This window comes from Mustela nivalis (assembly GCF_964662115.1).
Source record: "Mustela nivalis genome assembly, chromosome: 2".
NCBI lineage: Eukaryota > Metazoa > Chordata > Mammalia > Carnivora > Mustelidae > Mustela > Mustela nivalis.
The window spans coordinates 40,828,352-40,850,526 of NC_139021.1; the positions used below are offsets into that span (position 1 = coordinate 40,828,352).

At 35.8% G+C, this 22,175-nt stretch overlaps 1 protein-coding gene across 1 annotated transcript in view; it reads left to right on the plus strand.

The window, feature by feature from the left end:
- VIRMA (vir like m6A methyltransferase associated) overlaps positions 1–22,175 on the plus strand; it is a 58,390-nt gene that overhangs the window by 22,669 nt on the left and 13,546 nt on the right. The window contains exons 8-16 of the mRNA XM_082722809.1: positions 1,295–2,435; positions 6,020–6,511; positions 7,529–7,683; positions 10,258–10,340; positions 13,238–13,331; positions 13,469–14,013; positions 14,550–14,785; positions 15,250–15,502; positions 18,749–18,966. Coding sequence (XP_082578935.1) covers positions 1,295–2,435; positions 6,020–6,511; positions 7,529–7,683; positions 10,258–10,340; positions 13,238–13,331; positions 13,469–14,013; positions 14,550–14,785; positions 15,250–15,502; positions 18,749–18,966 — 3,217 coding nt within the window. The remainder of the gene's footprint in view (positions 1–1,294; positions 2,436–6,019; positions 6,512–7,528; positions 7,684–10,257; positions 10,341–13,237; positions 13,332–13,468; positions 14,014–14,549; positions 14,786–15,249; positions 15,503–18,748; positions 18,967–22,175) is intronic.

Below are 22,175 nucleotides of genomic sequence, written 5' to 3' on the forward strand. Positions count from 1 at the left end.
CTTACTTTGTCTAAGAAATAGCATGTAATATTAAAGCATTTATGTAAAATGACATACCCCATATAGCAATAGGGTGCTGGCCCATTGAAAAGCTTAATAGAAACTGCCTTGTTTTTTTCTAAAATAGTGAAGGTGAGGGTGATTCTGCATGAAATTGAAATTAGATTTTGGTATCACAGGGGCCCTTTATAGAATAGGAATAGTTAGGTTAGTGATAATTTTTTAGCTTCTCCTATTCCCAGATTAGCAAATAATATTTTTTATATTTATTGTATTTGACTGGCAAATAGTAGCTAGATTTCAGGCAGGCTGTTTTCTTTAACCCACTGAACCACCCAGGTGCTCCTGGCAGGCTGTTTTCTTAATCATTTTTGTAGAAAGGTGACACAAAGAGACTAGTTAATTTAGTTTTTAGTAGAAGATATTTGGCCTATACCAGAGTTAGGCCTCTGTAAGCCCATATCTTTTCAGATATGATGAGTATATGGCTAAGGCTAACTTGTTTTGAGCAAAAGAAGTCAAAAGATGGCTGATGCTGGAGGAATACTCTAGAAACATTTCCTTTTTTTACATAGACTGTTATTACTCATGCCAGCTTCCCCACAGCCAGGCAATAGCAATGTTAAAAAGTAAAACCAGGTTTTCTCTCTAATCTAATTTTTATTTTTAATTAGAGAAAAAGGTTGCACCTGTATAATGATAAGAAAGCTTTGTTTTGGCCCAGCCAAGCATCTTAAGTGAACAACTTTTCCATAAAAATAAAATACAGACCTAGGAAACTGTGTGATAGGTAAATGAAGAGAATTAAAAATTCAGGAATATGAAATTAATGTTAAAAAAAACTTAAAATGTTTTCATTGAAAATATTTGGTTTGGTTTTGGCATTATTAGTTAAATTTAATAGTCTTTCCCATCAATTTTTTTTCCATGTTAAAAATGCTTAAAAATACTCTCATGAGAGCAAGGTTAATTTCTTCCCTTTTGAAGATGTATTTTTGTTACTTTATGACATTTCTAATTTTATTTCTGTGAGGAAAAGGTATCTGCAGTAGAGTTAGTTGTAAAGTTGAACAGATAGAAGACTTTGCTTATGAAGTTTCTCATTAATTATTTTATTAGAAATTACAGGATGTTGATAATTGTTGATAAGGTATTGGGGCAGAAATTAATTTTGTTAAAAAATCATTAATTTTTATATTTTTGCCATATTACTAAATAAAATATTTTTTGATTAGATTTTTGGCATTATACAACAGTGATGTAATATTTAAATATCATTTGAACTGATTTTCAGGGGATGATGGTTATGAACAAATTTCCAGTGATGAAGATGGAATTGCTGACTTGGAACGTGAAACCTTTAAGTATCCGAATTTTGATGTTGAATACACTCCTGAAGACTTAGCTTCAGTTCCTCCTATGACATATGATCCATATGACAGGGAGCTTGTACCACTCTTATACTTCAGCTGTCCCTACAAGACTTCTTTTGAAATTGAAATCAGTAGAATGAAAGATCAAGGTCCAGATAAAGAAAATTCAGGGGCAGTGGAAGCTTCAGTGAAGTTAACTGAACTATTAGATTTGTATCAGGAAGATAGAGGTGCAAAATGGGTAACAGCTTTAGAAGAAATTCCAAGTTTAATAATAAAAGGATTAAGTTATTTGCAGTTGAAAAACACAAAACAGGACTCTCTTGGTCAGTTGGTCGACTGGACCATGCAAGCTTTAAATTTACAGGTAGCTCTTCGCCAGCCCATTGCCTTAAATGTCCGACAACTCAAAGCTGGGACCAAATTAGTGTCCTCACTAGCAGAATGTGGGTCTCAAGGAGTCGTGGGATTGCTACAAGCAGGAGTAATCAATGGATTATTTGAGCTTCTGTTTGCTGATCATGTCTCATCTTCCCTTAAGTTAAATGCTTTTAAAGCTTTGGACAGTGTCATTAGTATGACGGAAGGAATGGAAGCTTTTTTAAGAGGTAGGCAGAATGAAAAAAGTGGCTATCAAAAACTCCTGGAGCTCATACTTTTAGATCAGACTGTGAGAGTTGTCACTGCTGGTTCAGCTATTCTTCAGAAGTGCCATTTCTATGAAATCTTGTCAGAGATTAAAAGACTTGGTGACCATTTAGCAGAGAAGACTTCATCTGTTCCGAACCACAGTGAACCTGATCATGATACAGATACTGGACTTGAGAGAACAAACCCAGAATATGAAAATGAGGTAGAGGCTTCAATGGATTTGGATCTTTTGGAATCCTCAAATATAAGTGAAGGGGAAATAGAAAAGCTTATTAATCTCCTAGAAGAAATTTTCCATTTAATGGAAACTGCACCTCACACAATGATCCAGCCACCTGTTAAGTCTTTCCCAACAATGGCACGTATTACTGGACCTCCAGAAAGGGATGATCCATACCCTGTTCTCTTCAGGTAAGACATTTTTGGTTTGGGAAAACACACTTCACAGATCACTGCAGGCAGTTTTATGTGGTTGATTTTTTTTTTTTTTTTTCATTTGTAAGCAGTGCATATCTGTGTAAGGATATTCTGTATTTCAAAGTAGGTTGTAGTGAAATGGGAAGTATACTACTGTGGGAGAGCTATATTTTATTAGCACTTAAAGTAGTAAAAGCATTTTAAGCTAAAGATAGTGATCATCAAAGTCAAGAACACTGCTTGGATAAGCTTGTCTATGAGCAAGAATAAATGAGGAACTGTAGAGTTGTTTCTGGGAAGGTGGTGTGGTACAAGAGGATGGCCCAGGAAAGAGAGAGCTTTTCTGTGTGAACCTGTTTGTATTTTATCTCTCTTAACATTGCAAGTTAAACTTATATTTTACTAATTTAATTTTACAGACCTGGTTAAATATCTTTAAGTTTCAGTTACCACTTATTTATGATCTCTAACTCTGTTGTTGTTGTTTTAAGTGGGCCCTATGCTCATTGTGGGGCTTGAACTCACATCTGTGAGATCAAGAGTTGTATGCTCTACCAACTGAGCCAGCCAAATGCCCCTATCTAACTCTATTTGTTGATAGAGTTTTGCCATTATTAAGATCAGTGCCCACAGTAGATTTTTAAATTTTGTTTTAATTTTTGATACTTTTTTTTGCGTTTTGCCTGTTAATAATTTTCTAGCTAATGGGAAAAATGACATTTTTAATATGTTATTCCTTATTTCTGTGATTGATTATTGCCTTGATTTGGAGCATTCTGCATTAACAGAAAATAGAGTGCTTGTTCATAAAATCTGTATCTATTCATTCCTGTTTTTAACTGAACTGTTAGATCTTGCCTTAGTTTGAGTTCTTTGAAGAACAAAAGATGATAATGCTAGAGCATGGTCTGGTTGGAGATGACATCAAGAGTATAAGTGTGGGGGTTTGGTTTTGAACAGAAGAAAAGAAATCTTTTGTGTGTACAAATATAGATACATTTGTAATATGGAGACCGTAAAGGAGCCAAGGCACTTTGCACTGATCACTTCATTTAAGTAAGAGGTGAGGTTAGACACTGAGGATAAATTAGGGTAGTGATTCTAAGGAGTGGAGTAATGCTTTCAGCCTCTGAAGGGTAACTGGTAATTAAAGGCTTATTAAGTATTATTTTCTCCTCTGTAACTGGAGAAGGTACATTCAGTTATCAGACTTGAGGAAGTAAAGGGCCTTGAATGCTATGCTAAGGAATTTGGATTTTGTTTTTATTTATTTATTTTTATTTTATTTTTTATCTTTTTAAAAAACATTTTATTTATTTATTTATTTGCCAGAAAAAGAGAAGGAGAGAACACAAGCAGGATGAGTGGCAGGCAGAGGAAGAGGGAGACGCGGGCTTCCTGCTGAGCAGGGAGCCCGATGTGGGGCTCGATCCCAGGACACTGGGATCATAACCTGAGACGAAGGCACTCAACCAACTGAGTCACTCAGGCACCCCTATTTTATTTTTTTTAAAGATTTTACTTATTTCCGTAGAGAGAGAGAGAGAGAGTGAGCACAAGCAGGAGGAATGGCAGGCAGAGGGAGAAAAGCAGACTCCCTGCTAGGCAAGGAACCTAATTGGGGACTTGATCCCAGGACCTTGAGATCATGACCTGAGCCAAAGGCAGACACTTAACTGATTGAGCCATCCAGGCATCCCTGGATTTTGTTTTTAGAATATGGGAAGATCTTGACTATTTCAGCGTAGTAGATCTGATAGTATCAAAGTAGTATTCTAAGGTTACATGTTGTAAGATGTATTGCAGTGGAAAAGAAGTTGAGTTATTAAGTCGATGAGCCAGCCTAGATTGTACTGTGTTAAGTACTTACCTAATATAGTAGCATTTATAGGCAATGGTGCTAATAGTGAGAGTTTGTGAAAGAGCAGTTACTAGGACTTGGCAACTGGACCTAATAGCTAAGAGAAAGTGAGAAGGAGCTAAAAATGTTTTGAGGTTTCTAGCTAGGGTAATTATTAGAACTGGGGTTTTATTGACAGAAACTGGTAAATTAGGAGGGGCAGTGAATTTTGAAAGGAGAAATAATTTTGGATTTTGGAAGGATTAGTTTGAAGTGATGATAAGGCTCTAATGCCCTCTGTGTAAGTCTCCAAGATTACTCTTAGGATTTGCCAGTGGGACTCAAAGGACTCAGTACTGTACTCATAACTGTGGTTTTTTACAGCAAAAGGATACAAGGCACAATCAGCAAAGGAAAAGGGTCCATGGGGAGAAACCTGAGGAAACCAGTCAGAGACTCCAGAGTCCTTTTCCAATGGAGTCACATAGGACCTGCTTAATTCCCCCAGTAAAGAATATGTGTGAAATGTTGCCTATAGAATCTCAAATCTGAGTTTATTATTGGAGGATAGCCACATAGGCCCCCAATATCTACTGTGTAACAGAATCCCAGCCTCCCAGAAGGAAAGCAGGTGTTCAGTATAAACCATATTGTTTGCATAAATAGTTGAGGCATAGTCAGTATTTTTATCTGTTGGGTGATGGGAACCCTCCCTCAAATCCAAGTTCTCAGACACTAATCAAGGGCCTGTCTTGTAAGAAGGCGTTCTTAAGAATATAAGTAGTCTGAGGTCTGCAGTGTTAATTATTTTCTGAACACTCCACAAGGTGGTTAAAGATACTCTTTGAGCATAGTAGTCATGGGTTTTTGTCTTCTTGAGGGTTCTGTTTGCCTTAATAGGCAAGAAGTTACTTGGGGATGTTTATTATTCTTAAATAGAAGCCTGAGTTTAAGGAGTAATATAAGAGGCAGTTACGTACTCTGTGATCCCCAATATAGGACATTCTGAAAAAGGCAAAATAGGAAGACAGTAAAAAGATCAGTGATTGCCATGGTTAGGGGGAGGGAGAGGAACAAATGGGTGGAGCATGATATTTTTAGGACAGTGAAAATACTCTATATCATTAGCATTTGTGTCTGTTTTGGGGTCTTGAGTAAGCTCACACTTTTTCTGCTAAGACTATATATGCTAAAAAATGGTTCTTGGGTCTGATAAAAGTGCTGTGTATGGGAGTGTTAACTCTTCAAATTCTAAAAATTGATAATTTGAATTTGTTTTCTCTAGAGGTAGCAATTCAGATATACTGCCTATAGTAAATATGAATAAACTTTTTTATAGTGTATGTACTATATTTTTCCTAGGTGCACTAATTCAGATATACTGGTGTAACATGTGTAGAGTAGGACCATAGTGAAAAGGAACATTTGGTAAGTCGTCTGGAAAGAAGACCCAGAATTTGAAGTCATGGTTGCTTCTAGAAAGAGAAGACTTGTTAACGGTTATATGTCAAATATCTGTTGAATGTTAACTAGAAAAAAGCCTCACATAACTTTTACTTTTACTTGACCCAGTGGAAAGAAGACTTGCTGCCACATTATGTTTTTAGTTAAAGTAGTATATTGCTAAGGGTAAGGATTATGGTCAATAAAATTTTTATACCTCTGCTGTCTAATGAATACTGAGTAAATGAAGAATGTTTTGCACTGATGTCTCACATATTAATTAATTTTTCTATAGGTATCTTCATAGTCATCACTTCTTGGAGTTGGTTACCTTGCTTCTGTCAATTCCAGTAACAAGTGCCCACCCTGGTGTGCTGCAGGCCACAAAAGATGTTTTAAAGTTTCTTGCACAGTCACAGAAGGGTCTTCTTTTTTTTATGTCGGAATATGAAGCCACAAATTTGTTGATCCGAGCTTTGTGTCACCTTTATGATCAAGATGAAGAGGAGGGTCTTCAATCTGATGGTGTTATTGACGATGCATTTGCCTTGTGGCTTCAGGACTCAACACAGACATTACAGTGTATTACAGAACTCTTCAGCCATTTTCAGCGTTGCACAGCCAGTGAAGAAACTGACCATTCAGATCTCCTGGGAACCCTTCACAATCTTTATTTGATTACTTTTAATCCTGTGGGAAGATCAGCTGTTGGCCATGTTTTCAGTCTTGAGAAAAATCTCCAAAGTCTTATTACTCTGATGGAGTACTATTCCAAAGAAGCCTTAGGGTAATTTTCTTTTTACTCCTTATTTCTTTCATACTGGAAAACTGCATCAGTAAAGGGCTAGTTTCTTAAAAGATGTTGCTTTGAAAGTAAAAATCATTACATTTATTTTTTGACATAATACATAATTTGTTAATTAAGGATTAGAATGATAGAAATTTCTAAAATACAAGATATGTCTGTAAAGCAACAAAATGGATCTTTTAGCAGCTTCTTCCAGTTTCCCCTGGATGTTGACTAGATTACAGCTGTAGAACCCTTGCTAATTTGTGTGTAGGGGAATCCTAAGACACCATAATGTGTATTTGCAGAGTAATGAGGACTATCTAGCTATCTTGAATTTTCCCTCATGTTTAAACTATGTTGCTGTTGGTTTCAGAAGTACTGTGACTAAATGGGGGCAGGGGATTTAGAATGCCTAGTTTTTAATAGCTGCCCAGTAGGGCAGAGGATTGATGTTTAGTGTCTTAGGAGATAAACATGCTCTTCCTAGCTCATGTCATACAAAACAGTGACATCCAGGTAACTGGCCTTACAATAGGGTCTTGATATGACTCCTTGGGGGAACAAAGGAGGTCTTTTGGGGGAACCATGAAAGGCAGTGGCTTCCATACATAGCTCTACCTCAGCAGTTTTAAGGTAGAAGACAGTGATGATGGCAGTAGTTTGATTCATGACACTTACTCCTACTTATCAAGAGTGAACAAACATTTTAAAGGAGACCATTGAAGTATACTTCCGAATTTTTCATTGCTAATGAAGTATACTTGTTAACATTTCATTTTTCTTCTGAGCTTAAAAGAATTTCACTTTGCATTGTGATGCCTATGCTTCATTTATATACTATTAAGTAGTGTTTCCAACTGAATTGGAGGTGTTTCTTGTCTTCAGGGAGTTAGTCACGTTTCATTGTAAAATTCCTTGGTTTTTTTCTTTAAATCCAAATAGAAAATAATGTTTAAACTGTTCCTGGAAAAATTGTTTTCATACCAAAAACTTTAAAACCTTATTTTGTTTCAGTGATTCCAAGTCTAAGAAGTCAGTAGCTTATAATTATGCATGCATACTTATTTTGGTGGTGGTTCAGTCTTCCAGTGATGTCCAAATGCTAGAACAGCATGCAGCATCTCTCTTGAAGCTTTGTAAAGCAGATGAAAATAATGCTAAATTACAAGGTATGGTACTTAAAGTTATTTAAGCATTTATGATATGTGAAGGAAAAAAAGCCTTTGAACATAAAAATTCTGAATACAATTTAGAAATCCATTTGTCATTGGTTAACATATATATGCTATCGTCAAAAGTGAAGGATAATGAATATGAACACTATTTTCTAAAGTATATAAATATAAATATGTTGAATGAAGTTTATGGCAAACCTTATATTAGTAGTCATGAAGAATTGAAGGTATCTAATCACAGTTTTTAAAATTTTGTTTTGGTTTTTTTCTAACCTTACTAAGTAAAAAATTTGATAACATTGAGTGAATATTGTAAATATTCTTTTCTTTTTCTTTTTTTCTTTTTTTTATTTTTCTGGGAGAGCCTGTAAGTGGGGAGGGATGGTGGGGGAGAGACAGAAGAAGAGGGAGAGAATCTTTTTATTTTTTTATTATTTATTTATCTGACAGAGATCACAAGTAGGCAAAGAGGCAGGCAGAGAGAGAAGAAGGGTAGCAGGCTTCCTGCTGAGCAGAGAGCCTGATGTGAGGCTCAATCCCAGGACCCTGAGATCATGACCTGAGCCAAAGGCAGAGGCTTTAACCTACTGAGCCACCCAGGCGCCTCGAGGGAAAGAATTTTGAGCAGAGTCCCACTAAGTGCAGAGCTGGAGGGAGAGGCTCGATTTCATAACGCTGATATCCTGACTGAGCCAAAATCAAGAATTGAATGCTTAACCGACTGAGCCACTCAGGTGCTCCTGACTTTTTTCTTTTTAATCTTAAATTTTATGTGTGATACCACCAGTAAAAAGTATGAGTTAAACTCAACCTCTCATGAAGGAAATAGGTTTTTTTCCCTGTAGTGTGCTTTTATAAAAGGAGGACACACAGCATCTTCAAAGATATCAATTCTTTACTACTTATTCTGGGTGATGGGTACACATAATTGTTTTATTATTTTTCTTGTATCTTTCAGTGGGGCAATATATGCTGTATATATGAAAGAGTTAACTTAAAAACACACTTGAAAAATACTCAGACATACATAGTTGTAATAATCCTCATGGAGAACTGTAGAACCGAGGAGAGACATGACTATATTTCAGTTTCCTTTAGTTATTCCTGAAAAGTGTCAGGAACTGGCAAATCACTTTTTTTTTTTTTTTTTAAGATTTTATTTATTTGACAGAGACACAGCGAGAGAGGGAACACAAGCAGGGGGAGTGGGAGAGGGAGAAGCAGGCTTCCCGCCGAGCAGGAAAGGAACCCTGATGCAGGCCTCTATCCCAGGACCCTGGGATCATGACCTGAGCTGAAGGCACCCAGGCATCTGAGGCATATCACTTTTTCTTTTTTTAATTTTAAGACTTTATTTATTTATTTATTTGAGAGAGAGAGCATGAGAGAGGAGAAGGTCAGAGGGAGAAGCAGATTCCCCGCAGAGCTGGGAGCCTGATGTGGGATTCGATCCTGGGACTCCAAGATCATGACCTGAGCCGAAGGCAGTGGCTTAACCATCTGAGCCACCCAGGCGCCCAGCATATCACTTTTTTACATTAGAATGCTTTTCTTAAAATAGTTTTGGTAATAAAGTATGGGTGTTATAGCATAGCTTCTAGTTGATTTTTTTTTCCTATGTTATTCCACTCAGTTTTCTTTTTTTAAAATATCGTTGACACACAATGTACATTAGTTTCAGTCGTACAGCATAGGGATTCCACAATTATATACAGTTATGGTATGCTCACCTAAGTAGAGCTACCATGTCACCATACAGTACTGTTATACCATTGACTATATTCCCTATGCTGTACCTTTCATCCCCATGACTTACTCATTCTGTAAGTGGAAACCTTTACCTCCTACTCCCCTTCACCCATTTTGCTCATTTTTCCATACCCCTCCCCTCTGGCAACCACCAGTTCTCTATATATTTATGAGTCTGTTTCTACTTTTTTTGATTGTTCGTTTTTTTCTAGTAGAATTTTGAATTCAGTTGTGGTAAATGGTATATTTCATTTGTGATTGTTTTCTAAGCAAAGTTTGTTATTTTGGGATGATAATGATTACTTTTAATTTTATAAAGGTAAATTAGGAAATTGGCAAAATTTAAAATTCCTGCTAAGAGAAATATCACTCAGCCAACCTCCCTCTCATGGGACTGATCCTGTTAGAAGTTAATAAATTTTGTGCATGGTTTTTTGGGGGTGTGGGAAGTGGCGGCAGCATTAGGTAAATAAACACTTTTATTATGTTAGTTTATAAGTAGTCAGTTTTATACACTTTTTTTAATGTTGTAAGTTGATGGTCCTGTTTAAGCGTGAAAACACTTAAGTGTTTAGAAACCAAGTAACTAAGAATGGTCACTTCTTATTTCTAAGCCTGTAATGAAAGGTAGCCCATTTACATTTCACTTTAAGGCTTGTTTAGAGAATTAGACATAAGTTTATCCCTGTATGAAGTTTAGGTTATTGAGATCAGTATGAATCTGATAATATTCTTTGGAAAAGAATACCTTTACTTCCTTTGTTATAAAGACTTTTTATTTTAAAATATTATATTATGAATGACGTTTTTGTTTTTAAGAACTTGGCAAGTGGCTTGAACCTCTGAAAAACCTTAGATTTGAAATTAACTGCATCCCAAACCTAATTGAATATGTTAAACAGGTAAGTAAAACCTAAAAGTGCCTTGATTTTTTTTTTTTTCAAGACTGTTTTATTTTAGAGAGCCTACACACATGAGCAAGAGGAGAGGAGAGAGAGAGAAGCAGACTCCCCACTGCATGGGGAGCGTGGTGTAGGGCTCCATATCATGACCTAAGCTGAAACGAAGTCAGATACTTCAACAGATGAGCCACCCAGGCACCCCTAAAAGTGCCTTCATTTTATGGAACTGTGTGGCTCCAAATATAGTAATATTGCATTAAATCGTTTATGTAGATAATGCAGTAATTTTTAAGTGTACTTGATTGATTTGCTAGACGTTGTGGTACAGATTGGTATGTGTGGTGGAGTGTATGTGTGAATACACTTGCTCTACTGCTTCCACTACCAGATCTGTCCTATTTTTTTTTTTCTCAAATTGGAGTAATAATACCTACCATTTTGATGATCTTTACAACAGCCTTATTTTTTTTTTTTTTAAGATTTTATTTATTCATTTGTCAGAAAGAGAGAGAGAGAAAGCACACAAACAGGCAGAGAGGCAGGCAGAGGCGGAGAGAGAGGCAGGCTCCCTGCTGAGCAAGGAGCCTGATGCGGGCGGGACTCGATCCCAGAACTCTGGGATCATGACCTGAGCCGAAGGCAGTGGCTTAACCCATTGAGCCACCCAGGCATCCCTACAATATCCTTTTAAAGTTAAATGCTTTGATAATTTGACGTATAATTGTATCAGTTAAACCCTAGTGAAAAAGAACTTCTTTCAGAATTTAGGTGAAAATCTACAAGAGTCAATTTTAGATAATTACAGTGGGAGCTAGTTCTAATTTTTTTGTTGTTTTTTTAAAAGATTTTATTTATTTAACAGAGAGCATAAGCCGGGGGAGTGGCAGGCAGAGGGAGAAAGAGAAGCAGGCTCCCCTGCAGAACAGGGAGCCCGATGTGGGGCTCGATCCCAGGACCTGGGATCATGACCTGAACTGAAGGCAGTCTCTTAACCAGCTGAGCCACCCAGATGCCCCCTAGTTCTAAATTTGTTAATTTGGGATAGTCACATCTACAAATAGTCATAAAAGTTGAAAATCCTGTATCATAATAGTACATTTGAAAAATTCATGTACAATTCAAGTAATTAGTAATTTAAAAATTCATCAAAACTGTTGCATTGTTAATTAGTTTTAAAAGTTAGTGTAGCATAGGAAGAAGGACTAAAGGTGGTCATAGGTGCATACAAAATTTTAAGCTAGAGAGAATTGGACCTTGAATTATTTCCTCTTTCATTTAACAGATGAGCTGTGTATATTTGTTTGTGTGTGTGTGTAACACATCTTGGTTTTGGAGTTGAAATGTGTATTATTAAAATAGCGACCAAGTACTCTTTGGGTTTATGTGCTTTAGATTTTTCTTTACTGACTTGTCGGCCCTTATCTTTTCTTTTTACTCCATCTTTCCTAAGAGTACTTTTACCTCCTGTGGTGCCATTATATTCTTATGTATTGCTTACTCTGTGCCTCAGATGTCATCTAGAGCTTCTCATATATTCATCTTTTATTTGGCAGAAGTACACTAGATCCTATAAATTTAGATGGTCATATGTTCAGGGTACTTGTGCATGGTCAGAAGAATGTATAAGGTGTCCAATAAAGATTATGTGCTTGGGTAAAAGTTTTTAACCAATAAAAAGTTTAGCTCCCCAAATTTAAATTACATGCTGTAATTTAAGAGTTTTGATTTTTATGTAAATGATTATCTATTAATTATAGTTAATAATAAGTGATTCTCATTCTAAGATATACCAAAAATAGTTGATCTGAGATTGAAACTTCTCACTGTGCTCCATGCTGCTTTATGTAACTTGTAGAATTGTGGAAAGACAGCAAGGAAGAAATTAGAAAAAATGTATAGGGGAAAGGAATTTTCTTATTTTTCTTTTTAAGTTTCTCCTCTGGGGGTTAGGAGCTGTAATAGTAACATTTAAAAATGTTCTTTCTTTCTTTTTTTTTTTCCTAAATATTTTATTTATTTGAGAGAGAGAGAGAGTGGGGGAGAGCATAGAGGAAGAGTGAGAAGGAGAAGCAGACTCCCCACTGAGCAGAGAGCCTGATGTGGGACTTGATCCCAGGACCCTGACCTGAGCCCAAGGCAGATGCTTAACCAACTGGCCACCCAGGCGCCCCTAAAATGTTACTTTTTCAGAATTTTTTCAAAACCGTCTGTGCCGCTCTGTGGAAACTACAAAAACAAAGAAACTTAAACAACTATTTGTTGTCGGGAAACATAGCATAGGCAGGTGCTAAGGACTTAGACAACTCTATTTCTTTTTCCTTTAACCATGCCCTAACTGGTCATCACAACTAGATTCCTGTTGTGGCGGTACTCGTGTATCTGCATTCGAGTGCATGTTATGTAGTGCTAAAACATTCCCTTTTGCCTCCTCAGTTTTTAAAGAGGTTTTGTATCCACAGGGCTTTGTAAAATCAGTCATTGCTTCATTTTTTGGGGGAAGGGTATATAGAAAGTATATGAAAAAGAATGATTTTAAATTCTTTTATTTTTATTTTTATTTTTATTTTTAAATTTTTAGACATCTATTTTAAATTCTTAATACAGGGTGTCTCATTCATTTTTGTATTCATTCATTTTGTACTCATTCATTTGCTACTTTCATTTTAATCTGTACTTTTTAATACACTTGAACTTTGCAGTTAATTGATTTTATAAAATAATTTATAAAAACTTCATTAGCTTTATTCATGTTTTAAATTTATTTGGGAAACTTAAAATGGTGTAAGTGCTTAACATGAAGCTCATATTTTTAGTTAATGCCTTCTTGGGAATTTTTTTCTTGATTCATATCCAAACATCAAGAAATTAAACTTTTCTGTTCATTTTTATTTTTCAAGAATATTGATAATTTGATGACCCCGGAAGGAGTTGGCCTTACCACTGCCTTGCGTGTTCTCTGTAATGTGGCATGTCCACCACCTCCTGTTGAAGGTAATATGCCTATTATACTTTAAAAACTATTTTTAAAGTTTAGTATAACTGTTGTTTGTTAAATAAAATATTCAAAAATCTTAACTGATTATTAACATGTAAGTAATTAGTTTTTTCTCCCCTTATCCTATATAAAGGTCAACAGAAAGACCTGAAATGGAACCTTGCCGTTATTCAGCTTTTTTCTGCTGAAGGAATGGACACCTTTATTCGGGTTCTACAAAAATTGAACAGTATTCTGACTCAGCCTTGGAGGCTCCATGTCAACATGGGGACTACCCTTCACAGAGTTACTACTATTTCAATGGCTCGCTGCACGCTCACTCTTCTTAAAACTATGTTAACGGAGCTCCTGAGAGGTGGATCCTTTGAGTTTAAGGACATGCGTGTTCCTTCAGCACTTGTGACTTTACACATGCTCCTGTGCTCTATCCCTCTCTCAGGTCGTTTGGATAGTGATGAACAGAAAATTCAAAATGATATCATTGATATCTTACTGACTTTTACACAAGGAGTTAATGAAAAACTCACAATCTCAGAAGAGACTCTGGCCAATAATACTTGGTCTTTAATGTTAAAAGAAGTTCTTTCTTCAATCTTGAAGGTTCCTGAAGGATTTTTTTCTGGACTCATACTACTTTCAGAGCTGCTGCCTCTACCATTGCCCATGCAAACAACTCAGGTATCACTTCCATATAACATGCATCTTATAAATGACTGCAGTAACACTTTTAAAAAAGCCGATGATTTTGTTATTAAAAAAAAAAAAACCAAAACCCACAACCCTCATCCCCTTCCCCCAAAAAAGACATAAAATAACTGGATGAGGGTGAGATAAAACTGAAGCAAGTTGGTCATTAAAGAAATACGGGGGCAACATTTTGAATAAATTTTTGTTAATGTGAATTTTATTATGCTGTTCTGTATACTTGTACTTTTGTTATTTTTAAATCCTTTTTTTCCCTTTATCATGTGTTAGAATTTGCCATTAACTAAGTTGGTTCACCAATGGACTCTGCACTACTGACTGCTAACCTGAGAACAATAAGATTTTCTAGATGCATTGAATTCAAGCAAATGTTTAATTGTATAATAGAAGAATGTTTTAAGCATGTAGTAAAGATGTTCTTTTCATAACAGTTCTTCCTGAACAGTTTTTGTGACTATAAATAAATATTAAAAAAATCTACGTACACACACAATATACTTTTTTAACAGGTTATTGAGCCACATGATATATCAGTGGCACTCAACACCCGAAAATTGTGGAGCATGCACCTTCATGTTCAAGCAAAGTTGCTCCAAGAAATAGTTCGCTCTTTCTCTGGCACAACCTGCCAGCCCATTCAACATATGTTACGGCGTATTTGTGTTCAATTGTGTGACCTTGCCTCACCAACTGCACTTCTGATTATGAGAACTGTGTTGGATTTGATTGTAGAAGACTTGCAAAGGTATTTTCATTTTGCATTAAAAATTTTTTCCTCAAGTTATTCTTGACACAGATACATCTTTTTCACTTAGAATTTGGAAACCAGGGTTTAGAATGCTCAGATAATATATATTACATATAAATATATACATATACATGTATATTTATGTGTGTATGTATATTAATATATGTAGATTAATTAGAAAACTATTTCATGTGCAAGATACCTTGAAAGTCTTGATTTTGGGTGTTTGAAAGGTGATCTATAAAATACTCTGATTTAAAAAAAGATACTGAAATCTGAATATATAAAACTTTACAGTAATTGTGAAATTCCAGAGAAGTCATTATATCCAAGGAATGAAATGTTTTATACAAGACTTTATACAAGATATGTATCATGATATGTGTTGAAAAATAAATATTAGTTAAATAATGCGCTAAAAGTAAGAATTTTGTTTACTAAATGTATTGATTTTATTTCAGCACTTCAGAAGATAAAGAAAAACAGTATACTAGCCAAACCACCAGGTTGCTTGCTCTTCTTGATGCTCTGGCTTCACACAAAGCTTGTAAATTAGCTATTTTGCATCTAATTAATGGAACTATTAAAGGTGACGAAAGATATGCAGAGATATTCCAGGATCTGTTAGCTTTGGTGCGGTCTCCTGGAGACAGTGTTATTCGCCAACAGTGTGTTGAATATATCACATCCATTTTGCAGTCTCTCTGTGATCAGGTATTTATGGTTATCTTATAAATTCTGTGTGTTTGTGTGTGGTTTAAAAGCTTCTCTTGATAATAAGTCTTGGCTGTGAATACAGAGATCTTATCTATTTTACTAACCCTGTTGTTTAGGGAGATCAGTTTGACTAGTGAACCAACCATAAAATAGTTTGGTGCTTCATAGCTTTCTTTGGGTTTGTACTTCTCAGGTTTCTCTGAGGTCTCTTTTTCTTCATGAGATTGCATCCTTATTGGCTACTGAATTCTTTGGGGTTGGTTATGTCTGGTATTTGCATTTTCCTTTCACTTATACAGTTTCATTCTTGAATTCTATAGCTTTGTGATTGGTTGAATTAATAATACCATGTTCTCTTGTTTGGACAACTTTTGAAAGTATCAGAGATGACTACAATTTTGGTATATTTTAGACTACTCTGCATAGAGATGTTCACTAAAAAGGAGTAGTATCTCTGCCTGTCTATGTTACTGATTTCCAGTTTATAATTCCATGAGTTAATGATAATTGTTTTAACTTTTAAAAAGTCCATTGTGATTGAGATCTTTGAAGATTTTTTTATTATTATTTTTTTTAAGATTTTATTTATTTTAGAAAGCTTACCCACAAGTAGGGAGGGGGCAAAGGGAAGGGAGAGGGAAAGGGAGAGAATCTCAAGCAGACTCTGGGCCCCAAGCATGGAGCCCAATATGGGGCTCAGCATGAGGCTTGATCCGAAAACTCCAGGATCACCACCTGAACCGAAACCCAAGAGTCAGTTGCTTAACTGACTGAGACACCCAGGTGCCCAAGATCAAGATTTCTGTACATGTTGGTACTTTCGCTTATCATAATGCTCCTGCTGTCTAATCATCAGATGTCATTTTTTTCAGACAGAATATTTTTTAAAAAATATTTTATTTATTTGACAGAGAGATCACAAGTGGGCAGAGAGGTAGACGGGGGGGGGGGGGGGGAAGCAAGCTCCCTGCTGAGCAGAGAGCCCAATGCGGGACTCGATCCCATGACCCTGAGGTCATGACCTGAGCCGAAGGCAGAGGCTTAACCCCCTGAGCCACCCGAGACAGAATATTTTTAATAGGATCCCATGCTGGAAGATTACCTTTTTTCAGCTGACAAAAATCCAGTTTGGTTACATTTAACACTTACGTCAAGAAGGAGCTTTTTTGGTGTGACTTATTTTCACAAAAAGAAAATCTGGTTAAAAATAGTTTGGGACCTGGTAGAAAGGATATTTGAAGTTCTTATACATTAAAATGTCCATTTGACTGGTGTTTGTTATATAATCCATCTCAGATTTTGTGACTAATCTTTTTTTTTTTTTTTTTTTTTTTTTTTTAAAGATTTTTATTTATTTATTTGACAGAGAGAAATCACAAGTAGTCGGAGAGGCAGGCAGAGAGAGAGAGAGGGAAGCAGGCTCCCTGCTGAGCAGAGAGCCCGATGCGGGACTCGATCCCAGGACCCTGAGATCATGACCTGAGCCGAAGGCAGCGGCTTAACCCACTGAGCCACCCAGGCGCCCCTTTTGTGACTAATCTTAATGACACTGTAGCTCCCTAGCTATCCTGTTCACATAAACCTCGTTCTTGGCCTCATCTTATATATTTTCCTCCTGATTCAAACTTTGTTTTATAGTTTTAGCCCATGTTGAACTTAGGGGGTAGTATGTTGAAGTGATTAAAGGTAATAAGACATACCCTAAAATATTTCTGTAAAATCTACTGCCTTTGGCTCTTCTATAAAAGAGTGGTGGGAATTTTTATTGTTGGTTAAACTTTCTTGAGCATTAAAAAAATTGAATTTTGGGGGCACTTGGGTAGTTCAGGGGGTTAAGCCTCTGCCTTCGGCTCAGGTCATGATCTCAGGGTCCTGGGGTTGAGCCCCGCATCAGGTTCTCTGCTCAGCAGGGAGCCTCTTTCCCCCTTTCTCTCTGCCTGCCTTTCTGCCTACTTGTGATATCTCTCTCAAATAAATAAATAAATAAAGTATTTTTAAAAAATTGAATTTTGAGGGGCGCCTGGGTGGCTCAGTGGGTTAAAGCCTCTGCCTTTGGCTCAGGTCATGATCCCAGGGTCCTGGGATCAAGTCCCGCATCGGGCTCTCTGCTCAGCGGGGAGCCTGCTCCCTCTCTCCCCCTCTGCCTGCCTCTCTGCCTACTTGCGATCTCTGTCTTTCAAATAAATAAATAAAATCTTAAAAAAAAATTTAAAAAATTGAATTTTGAAAGTATATAAAAACTAGAGGAAAATACTTAGTTGGAAAACTGTGTCTAAATGTTTATTTGCTCCATTTCTTTCTGGGATGTTTTAAATTGCGGTATGGGTATGTTTACTTATTTATTTATTTTTAAGGTTTTATTTATTTATTTGAGAGAGAGAGAGAGCACAAGTAAGGGAAGCAGCAGGCAGAGGGAGAAGGAGAAGTAGGCTCCTTTCTGAGCTTGGAACCGACGTGGTGCTTGATTCCAGGACCCCGTGATTGTGACCTGAACCAAAAGCAGACACTGAAGTGACTGACCGACCCAGGCACCCCAATATGGATATGCTTATTAAAATTTATTTCACTGAGGGGTACCTGCGTGGCTCAGTGGGTTAAGCATCCAACTCTTGGTTTCGGGTCAGGTCATGAGATCAACTCCCCCCGCCCATCCAGCTCTGTGCTCAGCAGGGAGATTGTTTGGGATTCTTTTCCTCTTCATCTCCTTCTGCACACCCCCTCATGTGCATTTGCTCACTCTCTCTTTCAAATAATAAAATTTTATTTCACTGAATAATTTCTTTATAAATTAAAAAATACTCAAATGAATCAATGATACAATGATTTAAAATATTTTAGTACCAAAAGTAGTTCACTTAACCATTTGAAGATAGGAACTACATTCAGTATGATGCAAAAAGAAAAACTTTCAGGAGCACCTGGCTGACTCAGTTGGTAGAAGATGCAGCTCTTGATCTTGTCATGAGTTCAGGCCCCACATTTGAGCCATGAATGAATGAGATGTTCTTTTAAAGTAAAAATGTTGTAAAATATTTGCTTTCATTTCTTTAGGTGTATATCTTTGTATTACCTTTTATAGAAGAGCAAAATGAGTCCTTTGTGTTTGAGTTTCTATTTAGGATAGTAAGGTAACAGTATTTTGATGAGGCAGTTCCTAAGGTTTAATTGGTATGTTTTTCTAATATAAAAATGTTAATTGATAACAAAGTAAATTTTTTCCTCTACCCCTCTCCTCCCTCACAGGACATTGCTCTTATTTTGCCAAACTCTTCTGAAGGTTCTATTTCTGAACTGGAGCAGCTGTCCAATTCTCTACCAAACAAAGAACTGATGGCCTCAATTTGTGACTGTTTACTAGCTGTGCTAGCTAACTCTGAGAGCAGTTACAACTGTTTACTGACATGTGTCAGAACAATGATGTTTCTTGCAGAGCATGATTATGGATTGTTTCATTTAAAAAGGTATGCTTAATTTAATACATTCTTGGGTTTGATTTTTTATTCTGTCACCCCTCCCCAAATTGATTAACTCATAGATAATTATAGAAAGTTGAAGATGTGATTTCTTTCATATGGAAAAATTTATATCTATGGAATAGATTTGTTAGCAGTGAAGTGTGCTAGTAATAAAATCTTTAAGATTAAAATTATAAACTGAGTAGATGGACAAATTAATGTGGGCAACTTAACAGTATTTAAGAAGGGAATCTTACTGTTCCAGGGATGTTAATTCATACTCTATTTGCTTTGTTGATACACTTACCTTTCGTCCTTCAGAAGTGATGGTGGTATGATATTATGGCCCTAAAGCTAAAAGTACTTTTTTATGTTTTTTATTCTGTAGAGGAATGGCTGAGATAAAATTAATTTGAGATAATGTAAACTTCAAGTATAATTTCTGCTCCAGTCTCTCAGTCCATGCCCTCATCTTTTTCTTCTCTAGGATGGTAGCTGGGTATTATGGAGATTTCCTTGGGAATTTGTAGAAGTATGTAGAATTATGAGATAGAAGGGAGGAAGAGACATATGTTTGTGCCTCTCATTCATTCTTATAACATTGGCTGAAAACTTATGTTCCAAATACTATGTGGTGCTGGGTCCTACCTCTCTCCTCATTTATATTCTCTCTCAGTGGGTAGCACCTGCTGAAAATCCAAATTTTCCTTCTCCTCCTGCCCTGTCCCCACTCTCTCATTATAGTCTTTACATTTTACTTCTGGAATGACCTTTTTCCTTTTGCCTGGATATTTACTGTATATCCTTTAAAACTCATATTCTTCACCTCCAAGAAAGCAAAAAAAAAAAAAAAAGTTTTCCTTGATTTCTCTATTCCTGGCTCTTACAAGTACCCTTTGCATACATTTGCCATAGCATTTTATGTGATGTTTTTGGCTTTGTTGGATTCATGTTTCTGGTCTTTTTCCTGTTGGTAATCTTTTCCTAAATTGTCTTAATCTATTCCCTTTTCTCCCTCTGGCTCTAATTTTTCTGCTAAGCTCCAAATAACCCATCCATCTTTTGCCATCTCTGCTTGGTTGTTTAATGGACAGTTCAGACTAAATAGACCTAAAGCAGAGCCCTTGATATTCTTGTTTCAAGCATGTTTCTGTCTTGCTCATTCCAGTAAATGTTATCACCATCCACTCAAGTATTTCTTGGTGATATTCACCTTGATCTCTTGACTAAGGTGCTGTCAGGATTCTGCTCTGTAAACCTAATAATTATCTACTTTTAATTACTAAATATTTTAGAGAATGTATTTTGAGACTATGCAAATATCTTATTTCTGCTTAAACCTTTTGTCCACTAAGTTTAGTACTCATCAGTGAATCTTGGCATGTGGCAGTTTTTACTGTGGTATCCTAATGCAAATTTCCTATTTCTCTTATTCCTTTTTAATTTATTATCTTTTTGTAAGGAAGAATTATCACTTTTCCCTCATTTGTTTACTTATTTAGGGATTTATATCAATATAGACTTATGGACATTAATTTTTTCTTCATATGATCTAATGCTATTGTTATTCATTTTGTTGTTCAACTTGTATCACTGATTTAGGTTCTTTTCATTGGATAGAGTGAAGAAATATATGCATGTGTCCCAACTTATTCATATACACATCAACATTTATTTTTGTATGTATTTATTTATATGTATGTTATTTTTTAAAATTAGTGTATACTGACATTTTGACTTCAATATCAGATGTTGTTTCTAGTTTTTTCCCTTTCCTTGTAACCTCATTCATGTTTCATGTTGTACAGGTCTATGGATTTTGACAAATGCATAGAGTCATGTGTTTATCACCACAACTGCATACAGAGCACTTCCCTCACCTTAAAATTTCAGTGCATTACTTTTTTATAGACAACTTCTTTACAAGTTGAGCAACAAAAATAGTAGATTTTGGTATTATTAGTTCTTTAAATTTTAGACATTCTAATAGGTAATGTAGTGAGCTCCAGTTTTTGATAGATCCTGTAAGTAAGGCTCATTTGCTTAAAGTTGTATGTAGAAGCTAGTAATTGTTGCAGTCTAATTTTAAACCCATGCTTTATTCATTAATCATATTAGCTGTCTTTGTATTTAATATCATTCCTATTTGTTGTGCCTTATCCATTTCATTATTTTATAAAGTTTTCAAGAGCAGGAGTCTTTATCTTTCTCTCTCTTTTTTCTTTTAATTAATTAATTAATTAATTAGTTTTCAGCATAACAGTATTCATTGTTTTTGCATATCTTTCTCTCTTTTATATTACTTTACCAAAGTCTTCTATGATGGCATCTCAGAATCCAACCGCATTTTTCAAATACAAACACTGTATGTTTAGTGTTAATATAGTCTTATTTTCATTTTGACTAATTATGAAGTATTACAACTTAAAGGACACAATTGAATATTAGAATACTTTGCCATTGAAATTCTCTGTTGATCAACAAAGAGCTGTGTAAGTATGTAGAATAATTTTATTAGGACTGTATTTTGTCATGATTGATTGCTATGCTTAAATCTCACAGTATCAGGAGTTAGGCCACAGGCCAGATCCAGCCTACCACCAGTGTTTGTAAATACAGTTTTATTAGAACATAGTCAGCATTTATGTATTGTTTATGACCGCTTTCCACTACACAAGCAGTTGAATAGTTGTAACTGAGACTGCTTTTGTGTATAGAGAGAAACAGACTGCGTTGTTTCATAGCCTGCAAAGCATAAAATATGTACCATTGGATTCTTTACATAAAAACTTTGTAGATCCCTAGTCTATACCCTTGATTTCCTTCTGTCAGATTATAGTGCCATAAAGATACTTATTTTTTGTAGTTATTATGTAAATCAGTCTTTCTGGTCAGGTTTCTGAGACCACTATAACCTTATATTAGAGAAATCCTCAGGCTATAAAAAGTGTAAAAATAAGGAACCTTGAATTTTCTTGTGCTAAGTTTTATATCTCTATATTTGGGCTAAATATTTTCTTTTGGTGGGGGGGAGTGTTTTCTTTAAGAACTTGGAGCTTAATTTTAAAAGGCTGCATCTCTAGGTACTGCCTTGTTAAATGGTTTATGTACATAGCCACACCAAAACATTTTTTGAACAGTGGACCAAATGGAGATAATTTATTTCTTATGCGAGATTTATACATTAAAATTTCAAGACATATCCTCTCTATTTA